Source organism: Paramisgurnus dabryanus, chromosome 14 (genome assembly GCF_030506205.2).
Source record: "Paramisgurnus dabryanus chromosome 14, PD_genome_1.1, whole genome shotgun sequence".
Classification (NCBI taxonomy): domain Eukaryota; kingdom Metazoa; phylum Chordata; class Actinopteri; order Cypriniformes; family Cobitidae; genus Paramisgurnus; species Paramisgurnus dabryanus.
Window position 1 is genome coordinate 9,630,951 of NC_133350.1, and position 12,548 is coordinate 9,643,498.

At 34.4% G+C, this 12,548-nt stretch overlaps 1 protein-coding gene across 1 annotated transcript in view; it reads right to left on the reverse strand.

The window, feature by feature from the left end:
• Positions 1–283: 283 nt before the first annotated feature.
• sema3fb (sema domain, immunoglobulin domain (Ig), short basic domain, secreted, (semaphorin) 3Fb) overlaps positions 284–12,548 on the reverse strand; it is an 85,564-nt gene continuing 73,299 nt past the window's right edge. The window contains exons 13-19 of the mRNA XM_065240974.2: positions 10,113–10,335; positions 9,163–9,251; positions 6,996–7,037; positions 6,298–6,455; positions 5,505–5,572; positions 2,951–3,084; positions 284–2,151 (exon numbers count right to left, since the gene is read on the reverse strand). Of these exons, the coding sequence (XP_065097046.1) occupies positions 1,732–2,151; positions 2,951–3,084; positions 5,505–5,572; positions 6,298–6,455; positions 6,996–7,037; positions 9,163–9,251; positions 10,113–10,335 (1,134 nt within the window). The 3' untranslated portion in view covers positions 284–1,731. The remainder of the gene's footprint in view (positions 2,152–2,950; positions 3,085–5,504; positions 5,573–6,297; positions 6,456–6,995; positions 7,038–9,162; positions 9,252–10,112; positions 10,336–12,548) is intronic.

Below are 12,548 nucleotides of genomic sequence, written 5' to 3' on the forward strand. Positions count from 1 at the left end.
TTAGAACCCAAGTGCTGATAAAAAAAAAAATTCTGGTTGCTCCACATCCACTTTCATTTTACTTAAAAAAAAAACAAGCTTCAAAAGTGTCTCTATTTGGCTTGTGTTATACATGGGTGTCCTGAAGACATTTACTCTACTTTCGGTACTGTACTTTCAACGTCACTAATTTACTACAGTTTGCTATGGTAAATTATCATTCAATCATGTCATTAAAGTATAGCCTTCCAACAAACAACTAAACAGCAAGAATAATTGGTTAAGAAAAAAATCAACATCTGGATTACTATAAAATATAGAGCTTTAATTTATTAGTTAGCAACAGCAAGAGGGGAAAGAAAATCATTTACACAATAATCACCGTAACATCACCTGTGCTTTAAGTCTCAAACGGATGACAAAATAAAAACACAAACATTTCTAAAGACACATCTTAAAAATACCTAGAAATTGTACAACCATTTTCTCTCAACGTAAGACACTGCTTTAACTGGAGAAAGAACGTATGGTATTTCACAAGGAACGTAACCTCATCATCGTTGTCGTTTTACTGCGAGTACTTGCACTGTGTGGCCAAACACTGACCTTACAATAAAATATAAGAACAGAAAGATCTGCAACATAGCTATCTTTAATTTCACCCAATACACAATGTACCACTACATAATCATGCACACAATGAAGCCAGCTTCCCGAAACCATGAGTAGTTTAAAAACTCGGATCAAATGTTTTTATACAGTACAGTGTGTACACATTTGAAAATGTGAAGCGTGTCATATTTGGAGAACATGTTTATGACATTTCACCTCAAATTTAGAGGAAATAATGCTTTTAATTTATGACAAAAATACAATGTTTACTTTAAAAAAAAATACTGTATGAGGGAATCATCTTTAAGAATGTGAATCAGAAAAAAATAAAATGCCCAGATGAATAAATAAAATTTGCTTAAAATTGGTACATGGTAAAACAACCTAACTATAGTTTTAATTTTGGGGTGAAATGCAACTTCACACAGATTTACACAGATACTTGTCCGTGTGGGTCGATTTGTGCTTTTAGTCTTTTCCAAAATAAAAAATACAAATAAAAATGCTACTACTAAAACCCTCAGCAGCGCTTCTACACATCTGACTAAACTTGTTAGTGTCCGTTCATGACACATTTTAACATTTGTGCAATGAAAACAAATGTGTGCATACAGTGACATCATGGAAGACGATATGAGCCGGTGTATCATTGTAACCAGTAAGGGACCAGAATGCACTTGGGGGTGGGACTAGTGGTGAGAAGCATCATGACGTCCCCGCCTTTCCAAATGTCTTTTCCTGTGTAGAGTCCAACGGGCAAGGTGCCCGGTCGCTCTTCCCTTTCCCATCTCAACCATTTAAGTCCGACTCAGTTCATAGTCAATGGAGTTATGTCAATGTACACAACAGTCATCAATGCCCGGAAGATGAAAAAAAATTGGCTTGACAAAAATATTACAATAATATTTGCCCATTACGTACTTACGGTATACACAAAGAGCATTTTTTCTATTTAAGTACAAAGAAATCCACAGAATGGTACTATATACAACCTACAATAAATACTGTGTATGATATCATCTTTATGCATTAAAAGGGAATTCCATTTGGATTTGCAAAGTTCATTCGATGGAAGTTTTAGATTCCAGGTTTTTCTCTTTTAAAACTTTATAGTCTTTTTGTGTTTTGGACCACCACCCCTCATGTTTCCTCCTCATCCCCGTGATGTCTGCGATTCCGTGGTTTCTTCTGTTCCTTGAGCTCTTTCAGGTCTTTGGACTTGATGCCTCCCATCAGCGGGTCTCCGTACTGCCAATAGTCCTGGCAGTACTGGTTTATGAGGCCCATCTCGGGCTGGCTAAGGATGGTGAGAAGGTCTTTGTATTGTCCGGCGCTGGGTGTCCAGGCGCTGGACTGAAGCGAGGAAGCTGCCGGGCGGCCCGTTTCCACCAGGATGTTATTGACGGCCTGGTTGTTCAAAACCAACAGCTGAAGTTTGACCAACGTGTGCTTGAAGTTTTTCTCTGTGGCTGTGCAGACGTAGATTCCAGTATCTAAAGCATGTAGAGATCGGAGCAGTAAGCCCTGGTCCGTCTTCAACACACGGCCATCGCTGCGAACCTGGATAGAGAAAGAATGATGAATTAATATCTAAAGTCACATGACTTTGTATTGATGAAGATATTCTGGCCAATAGCAATATCCAAATATCAATCCAGAGATATACACGCTTTGGGTGAAATAATGAAAACAGTATAAAGTAGAAAAGTTGTACTGTTTATTTTCTTTGGAAACACTGGATAGACAAAGAGTTTACTTTCTGGTTTAGAAAAAAAAACTGATAGCTCTGATATTGTTGGCTTTCAATATTGGGCTGATGTCAAACATGTACAAAAAGACCACAATTGCCACATACCAACATGTTACCAATAGGATTTTTTTGGGCCGATACCGATTTAAACAGACAACTTCTGGCCGATACCGATATTAAACACTTGTATACAATACTATACAGTTGGTCTATTAGCTAGTTTATTTCTGCATCAAATAATTTTTACTGAACATGGATTGGATCTAATTAACATTCAACTGACCAACATAATAAGAGAGGCACAAATTAAGCTAAAACAAATATAATAAGACAGCATGACAACCTTAAAAGGTGGTTTTTGCTATTCAGCATTTATTTTATTACCAACATTAACTCATTTTTTGCATATAATGGATTTCTTTATGCAGTTAATTAATAAACAATCGGTATCGGCCTTTCTCGTGCTATTGCCGATATGCCAATGGTTTCAAATTCATCAAAAATCAGCCGATAAATATCGGCGGCCGATACATCGGTGCATCACTAGTTACCAGTATAATGTCCATATCCATATGATTGAGTACAGTATGTATGGGTTTGTGTACTTGCCTCTCGTCTCCGGTCACTGTTGTCTCTGTGAAGATGCCATTTGACAGCAGCGTGAGGAGATTTGGCCTGGCACTCCAGAAATGTGCTGCTGCCCTCCACCCCGTACTGCACCGACTCCAGTGTGTTTTTATTAGCTGGACAGTGAGAAAAACACATCATTTATTATAGACATCAACAATACACTACAATTGAAATGAGATCTGATCAGGAACTTTTAGGACACGAATCGGCTGTCAATTAAACTAAAAATCAATCAGACTACTGTAAATACAGACAATTTCAGAATTATGAAACAAAAATACTGCACTCGACATCTGGTATCCATTATATTATTCATATCAGATTATTTACTGTATATCATACTATATGTGACCCAGTCTATGAAAACCCAGTTAAAGTCACTTTTTGCAATTTACAAAATTATCATACATTACATTCTGTAATAATCTTATATTACATTAGTAAGGCCATGTTAAAGAGTTCAGCCTGGTTTTCACAGAGAGTATCACATGTCTTAACTGTCTACTTCTTTTACCGCCAGCCTTTTTTCTTAAAGTTGCCTGCCAGCATTTTTTGTAATTTTCACAAGTTTCACAAAATGCATTCCAAAAAAATGTGTCTCTTCAAAAATATATAAAATATAAACAGATAAAAGAACAGACCCTCTGCTTTCAAACAAACAAACAAACAGTGGAAAAAGTTTCATCTTATCTATTTTTTTTTCTCTGCTTATAAACTCTTAAATATGTGCAAAAAGCTGAAATAATTGCATTTTTGTTGAGGAATTTTCTTAGATCAGATTCAGAACGATTTTTAAAACGTACAGAGTTTAAAAAAATATAAATTGGGTAAGTGCATCACCTAGTGGATAATCGCGATATTACAGATTAACATAAAACCTCATCAGATAACTCGTCAATGGTGGGGAAAGAGTTAATAGTATTTGTGTCCCTGTACCATGAAACCAGTAATAAGTCACTAGTATATTGTAGCAATAGCCAACAATATTTGACCCCTGCTGGCAAAATGAGTCAAAATTTTGAGCTGCAGGGAAAAGAAAGTATAAACATCAATTTTAACTCTTCTCCGTCATTGATGAGTTAACTCGTCAATTAAGAGAAAACGCTTCCCTGACAATGACAAGTTTTTCCGGCAATCCGTATTTCCGCTATTATCCACCAGGTTGCACTCTTATCCAACTTATAAAACCCCAAAGTACATGTTTTGATCATCCCTCTGAATTTGATATTAATAAAAAGTTCTTCACAAAAATGCAATTAGCTTTTTGCTCAAAATTTTGTATTTTTTAAGAAACCTGATATTTGAGAGGTATCATTTGATAGCCTGTTTATATATTTAAAGAAGAACATTTTCTGGAAGGCATTAAACCTTTGTAAAAATCATAAAAAATGCTGGCGCTGGCAGTGGCAACATTAAAAAAAAACGCTGTTGGGGAAAGAGTTAATTAAAATTTAGTTTTTTTTATTAAAACAAGTACATTAAAACCCTCGTCTAGTGATTCCAAATGCTCTAAATAGTCATTAAACATTTAAAGGGATCTTTATTTGTACATTTTCTGAGAGGTTTACTGTTCTTAATGCTTAATCTATACAAAGATGCGTGCATCTCTTAGTGTCAATCAAACAATAAAAGAAAAAGTGTAACACATATTTTTCCTATAGATATTGTTTTTGACTGTGTGCGCCAAATCTATTTGTTTTACAAGGGATTTAAGGTATTTAACTCGATCTTTCTTAAAATTGACTTTGCTGACTTTGTCAACTTCAAACAGGTGAACTCTCATATTTTTATGTCAGATAACAATCATACATCGTTTTGAAGGTTTTTTTTATGAGAATGTCAAAATATAAATAACTCATTTTTGAAAATTTGCTCATTTCAACTCAACTTGCCAGCACAGGTCACATTTATTGTATGTTTCAAAATTATCTATTTTTATGAAAAAAAAATCAAGGATATTAAGTAAAGATCATGATCAATGAATATATTTAGTTATAATAATTATTTAGCATTAGTAATATGGGTTGCTAAGGATCTCATTTGGACTATTTTAAACTGTAAACTTTTATTTTTTCAGTATTTAATTTTTTGGCACCCTCAGGTTCCAGATTTTCAAATGGTTGTATACCCAAAATATTGTCCTTTCCTAACAAACCATACATCAATGGAAAGCGTATATCACTTTCAGATAAAAAATTGACCCTATGACTGCACCTTATTACTGTAAAGCTACTTTATGCAGTAACTTAGATGTTTGATTATTTATTATTATACTACTGCAGTTTCCAATATTGACAATTGCAAAAAATGAATGTTCTGGGATAAACATATTTTAATATTTTGAGAATGACATGTTTAAAATTGAATATTAAACTTCCATTGAAGTCAATGTGTTTTGTTTGTACAAAACTGTTGGTTGAGCAAAAATGATTTTCTGTTATAATCAACAGCAGACTACAATCTCTGACAGTAAAATTTTAGATTGAACCCAGAACATTCCTTTAGATTGGCTGAATTGGAGACAAAAGCTTACTGTTGGAATTGTATCCTCTGCATTGCCGTATGGGGTTCCCATACTTCACGTCCTGCCGTCGACTGCGTCTGAAAAGCACCCAACATACAAGATACTGTAAGAATTTACATTAAATCATCCTAAATAATTTAAATTATAAAAAATATTCTGTGAAAATATAACATTGATATCTTTAAAACTGACCGAATAAGATCATTTCAAATATTGAAATCAATCATTAGATTCATATCATCTTTAGATTATGAGACTTTAGATTAGAAGTCAGGTCTTTAAGGTCAAACAGGGTCACATATAAGATCAAGACAAAGTAGCCAATAATGTAAGTCATCAATGCAATACAATTCCGGTGTTTCATGTTTTTGGAAACTCTGGGAAACTTCTATCCTGAATAAAAACAACAATTTACTTCTCTTGCACAACCTGAGGTCCACACACAATCTGTCCAGATGTGGATCACAGGAGGTTGAATGACCAACACAGAGCTCTGATCTCAATCTTATGAAACATTTAATAAAGATCTTTTCACTGTGATGTCCATCTTCTGACTCCACAGAAGCAAAACGTTCAGTAACAATATCTGACGTGCAATCTTTACACAATCTTCCCAGAAGTTTGGAGCCTGATTGTATATAAAAATGAAACCCACATGAACGCTCAAGCTTTTGGATAGTGATCTTTGGGCAGGATGTTTGTATCATTAGGGACAGTTTACACTAAAACCTGTGACTTCATTTTGGGGTGAACGATCCCTTTAAGCATCATTAAGCTTTTCTGACTGTTCGGGAAAGTTTACCTTTTCTGTGAGGCCGAATATCGAGAGCAGGAGGATCCGTCCCAGGCACAGTAAGGGTCCCGGGCCAGACAGCAGTCTGCACACGCCTCGCCATAGACGTCACACCTGTGCAGGGCCAGGTGAGTCACGCCCACCTCAGATGCCACATACAGTTGTTGCTGCAATAACATTAAAAACATGGACTTGATCAGATAACTAAAAAAATGCAAGAACAGAAAATCGATCAAACATAAATTGATAAGAAATGTTTCAAGATGATAAAATCTTCTTTTGAAAGAAGAAAACCCCACTGTCTCTAATTAAGCCAATAGATGCCGTGAATAAAAAATGCAAGCAGGTCTGCGCAGGTTTAAAAAAAAAATTGTCTGTTTTAAATCAATTTTTCTGGCACGCCACCGAGCTGCAATTCTGACTTTCTTGGATTGTTGGCAGATGTGCTATGACATCATTACAAAGCGTGATGAAAAGCGAAACTCAAATGAAATGTACACATCTCTCTCAATACTTTCTATTTAATTGTTATTCCCATACGAGAATGAATTACATGATTTTTAGACAGTTTAGCTCATGGTTGCTATAAACCGGTTTGTTGTTATTGTACCCTTATACTCATGACCTTAGGTTTATTTCATGACTTTTAGGACTTATTTAAACCCATATAAACAAGTTATCATGAACAGTAACAAGCTAATTCTTACCCGTTTTGAAGATAACTTCATAGTTGTGACAGGAGCAGGTACCTGACAGAGAAACAGAGGAAAACTGTAAAAATTTGCTGTTATGCAGCTGTTTGCCAGTAACTTACTGTAGATTTAACTTTGTTATTTACTGGCAACAGTTTGTTCAAAGTTAAATGAAGATTAAACATTAACAAGTCTTTAACTTTACAGAATAAAACTAAAATAACAGCCTCATGCAAAACATGTGGGAAACCAGAAATCCTCTTGAACCTTTTTCTGTTTTTACTTTGGTTCCCAGAATGCTTTGCACGAGGCTGTTATTTTATAGTTTTATTCTGTAGAGATAAACATGTTTAATGTTCATTTAACTTTGAACACACTGTTGCAAGTAAATAACATCAATTTAAATCTACAGTAAGTTACTGCCAAACAGCTGCCAGTAATACTGTCATTTCTACAAAAATTGAAATATTAAATATTTTACAAAATATTAAAATAATGCACACCCAAAGTTGTAATGCGCATTATTTTAAATAATTCAAAGGACCGGAGTCAATTATTCCTCTTATACCACCATTTTTTCCTACTTTTTCTTTTGAATGGTTATATTTTTATTATTTAAATAATTTGATACTCATTGTCATAAATCACAAGATGTTATAGGCCATAACAATATAATATTTTCTGTAAAAAAGTGTATTGATGGTCCTGTTGGTGATGTACCCCTTCAAATTAATATAACTCTAGCATTTTTTCAGAAAAAAATAGTTTCGTCTTGTTTTTTAAAGTTTTTTTTAAAGAAGTGTAGGGAGGTGAAAATATTAAAGGGATAGTTCAGCCAAAAATAAATACCTTCCGGTAGCGCCGCCATCTTAGTCGCGTCCGCATTTGGGATGAGAGCTTACGCAGCCTACGGAGGCTACTCTGCTGCTGCTCTGTGCACCCGCCCTCCGAATTTGTCATACGTCACTAAGAAAAGTGCGTACACTACGCTAATACTCTCTCCTGAATGCGGATGCGACTAAGATGGCGGCGCTACCGGAAGGTATTTATTTTCGTTAATAAAGTTTTAAATATGGATATTTCTACAACAAAACCGCGCCGAATTGCCCTCAGAAGACCTTTGTTTATCATCCTGGAGCCGTTTGGATTTAATTTGTGAAGGATGGACGCACTTTTTTTGCACTTGAAGGTCGTGGACTATGGGTGGACTCCGCAAAATTACATTTAATCAACTGAAAGATCTAAAACATTTTCTAAAATATCCGAAAATGTGTTTGTCTGAAAAACGATGGACATATGCAACTACGACAGCTTGGGGGTGAGTAAATCATGGGTTTAATATTATTTTTGGCCGAACTATCCCTTTAAATAAGAAAAAATGTTATAGCAGTTTAAACTTATTGTAATAAATAAAAATAATGCAATATAGTATTATTTTATACATAAAATGATCAGAAAAATGCTTTGCTGCATACTCTTGTCACAAATGAATAAATTACAGTCACTGCATTATTATTACTGCTAAAAGGTTTTGAAATATGAAAACTACATTCTTAGACCTTTCCAACAATATATAGTTTGTCGTGATAGATTAACATTTACATGAAAAATATTAAAGTAAACTCGGGTATCCCGCTCACGGGACAGTGGCAATTAACAGGTTAAGCTAAATAAGACCCTTTTAGAGACAGTATTGGGGAAAGTTACTTTTAAAAGTAATGCATTACAATATTAAGTTACTCCCAAAAAAAGTAACTAATTGCATTACTTAGTTACTTTTCATGGAAAGTAATGTTTACGTTACTTTTTAGTTGCTTTTGCGTTATCTTTTTTTGGCTGAGGCTTGATCTCTTTCAGGCCTTGCAGGTGTTTTTATGACTGAAATGTTCTGCATTTAGAATTTGCATATTTCATCATGCATATTTCATTACATTTAAAAAGTAAAAGTAAAGTTACTTTACTTGTTACTTCAGAAAAGTAATATTATTACGTAATGCACATTACTTGTAATGCGTTACCCCCAACACCGTTTACAGAGAATATTACATCCATGACAATGAGTACCAAATTATTTAAATAAAAATATAACTATTTAGAAAAAAAGCAGACATCAAATGTACCTGCAATATACAATCACCCATAAACCTGGGCGTCTTGAAATGGTTTATTTTGTGTCTCTCACCTTAAAGACCTCAACTTCTTCCAGAACCAGTTCTTCTGTCTGCAGGTCATCTCTAGGCAGGACAATGACTTTTTGCACTGTACCTTTATCTGTGGGCCAAAAGAGAGTCAGATTAATAACAGAGCATCAACCAATATCAAAAGATTATCTGTCTCCATTTTCCAGTCGTCTTTCATAAATAACACGATAAACCTTTCCGTCAATCTTTCATTACATCGCATTTACCTCAAACACCCTTCCCATTTCCATCTAACCATCCCTTCCTTTCAAAATCCCTCTTTTGTCTTCTGTTTTCACAGCTTTTCACGCCATACTCCTCTTTAAGCTCAGCTGTACCCTGTCAAAACCGATCGGAGGGCATGTTTAATTTAAACCTGCCCTTTGCATTCCTCCGCGTGTGCTGTTAGAGATTTATTGCGACCGGAGCGGTGACATCGAACCTGAGCTTTGAATACAGAGGTATGACAGTAGCTAAAAGCCGAAGATGTTCCTGTGGGCTGTTCTAGGTGTAATGGGCCATGCAAAGATGATTTAAGCAAAAAAAGCACAGATGAAACACAAATGTCATTTTAAACTAAAGGTTAAAAAAACTTAAGAGAAGAAATCAAAGCGCGTGCACGAGCAAGTGAGAAAATGTCGCAGTACTGGCTGGTTTAGACCCTCTGGCTTTAAGAGAAACATAATACTCCTCCTTTGTGTTTGACATCCAAGAAGCGTCAGATCTGTGTCTCTCTGATAAGTATTACATCAACTCAAAGGAATGAAACCGCTTTTTTCATCTTGTAAACATACACTTACTCTTAACAAATGTTTTAGAGGGCAGTCATTTTAAGAAGAGATACGATATAGCATAAAACAATACATGTTGAATTTGAAACATTTTAGCATTATGTGACATATATACAAAATAATATACATAAAATTCAAAATAAAGATGGTTACCGACTCACCTGTTCCCAAAAAGAGCACCTCATAGTTTCCATCAGCCGCAGTCACCTGGTCCACAGTGATGGTGGTGAACTCGTAGTCCACATTGGTCCTGACCACCAGGGGGCGCTTGTGCACTGGATACACAGCGTTGTACATGGTGGGATGGTTCCTCATGAAGTTGATGACCTCGTCCGGGTAGTCTTTTGTGGACTTCATGTTGGGAGTGAAGGTCCCACCAGGACACTAATGGAGGAGATGGAAACGTGTCGATGACCCAAATGTGGTTCCTCTTTACTGTACTTACTGTATACTTTTATAAATAAGTTACATTTATTACTTTATACCATCCTAATGTACTTTATAGTCTCAAATAGCATTTACTGTACTTAGTGTACACTCTTCTAAAGTTGGGCGGTTTCCTGGACAGGGCTTATCCCATTCCCAGACTAAAATGCATGTTTAAGCTGCTTTCACTTAAAAACTCCTTGTCCTGTTTCATTTTAACATATTTTGTTGACATGGTTTTGTCTTAAAGGGATAGTTCACCTTAAAATTTAAATTCTGTCATCATTTACTCATCCTCATGTTATTGTAAACCTGTATGAATTTCTTTTTTTCTGATAAACACAAAAGAAGATATTTTGAGAAATGATTGTAAACACACAGCAGATAGTGACCATTGACTTAAATAGTAGGAGTAAAAAAATATGATGGAATTTAATGGGTACCGTCAACTGTGTGTTTAATATTTTCTTTATCATTTATTACAATATTTTTATAAATATTTTTTTCCCACTATGGAAGTCAGTGGTCACTATCTGCTGTGTGTTTACCATCATTTCTCAAAATATCTTCTTTTGTGTTTATAAAAAAAGACAAAAAAACAACAACATGAGGATGAGTAAATGATGACAGATTTTTAATTTTAAAGTGAACTATCCCTTTAAGATGCACACCTGTAGTGTTTTTTTTGTAAGGTATGCTTGTAAATTTTTTTAAAAATAACCTATTATTAATAAGGCCTAGCGCTGGATTAACCTAAACCCTGTCTGGGAAACCACCCCAATATCAGCGGTCTCCAACATCTCCACAAAGCACAATCTATAAATAGCCCTTAAATTTAATATTTATTTATTCATCATTACATATTTTTATATAAGCTTAGCTTCTTTTATGTACACTGTAAAAAAATTAGCTGTAATTATGCAGCTTCAGTTTTTGTTGTTATTTTAGTTTTATTCTGTAAAGATAAAGACTTATAATGTTTAATGTTTATTAAACTTTAAACAAACTGTTGCCAGTAAATAACATACATTTAAATCTACAGTAAGTTACTGGCATCCAGCTGCCAGTTATACTGTAATTTTTTACAGAACTTTTTTACAGTGTATGTTAACATTTTAAACGATGATAAAACGAGTAAAATAAAATAAAAACAAGAAGTAAAACAAAAAAGTTTTAAGCAGACTATAGCAAAAAAATTAGCTCTTCAGTTCAGATTGTATTATCCATTGTGGTACTGTAGCCCTTGCTCCCAAAAAGGTTGGAGACCCCTGCTCTATATCCTTTAAATATGTAATTTTTACTAATTCTAATGTACTTACTCTATATACATTAAAAAAGTAACATTTTTTTTAAGTGTACACTCTTCTAAAGGAATTACTATATATATATATAAAACAACTTTCTCCCAACAGGTATTGTTACAGATTTGCGAAAACATGTAACTTGGTATAAAGCACTTGTTGTCAGTGTTGGGGAAAGTTACTTTTAAAAGTAATGCATTACAATATAAAGTTACTCCCCAAAAAAGTAACTAATTGTGTTACTTAGTTACTTTTCATGGAAAGTAATACTTGCGTTACTTTTAAGTTAGTTTTGCGTTACTTTTTTTACTTGGCTAAAACTTGAACTCTTTCATTTGCATATTTCCATCGCAAAAATGTCAAGTTCTAGCCTGCCATCTCCATTTCTGACTCAAAGTGTTCTTGCTCAGTCGCACACACATAGATTGCGTAATTCTACGTGACTACGTTCAGTATAAATGCTTTAAATTTTTTTATTAAACAAATAAATTAAACTGAAAAGTAACTCGCATTACTTTTTAAAAAAAGTAACTCACATAATAATGTGTACATTTATAAAGTAATGCGTTACTTTACTTGTTACTTCAGAAAAGTAATATTATTACGTAATGAACTTTATTTATAATGCGTTACCCCCAACACTGCTTACTATTGCCCTCGTAATGTAATGTTCCTAATTTTTGAATGTCGCTTTGGATGAAAGCGTCTGCTAAATGTAAATAGACTTTTTATATACGTTTTACTGTTATTACTCTAAACTTTTTCTAAAGTTCTTACTCTTTACACTTATAAAGCAGTAACTTCTTTTAGTGTACACCAGTGATGCGCGGGTCAATGTATAAACAATCCGCACCTGACCAACGTTTTCAA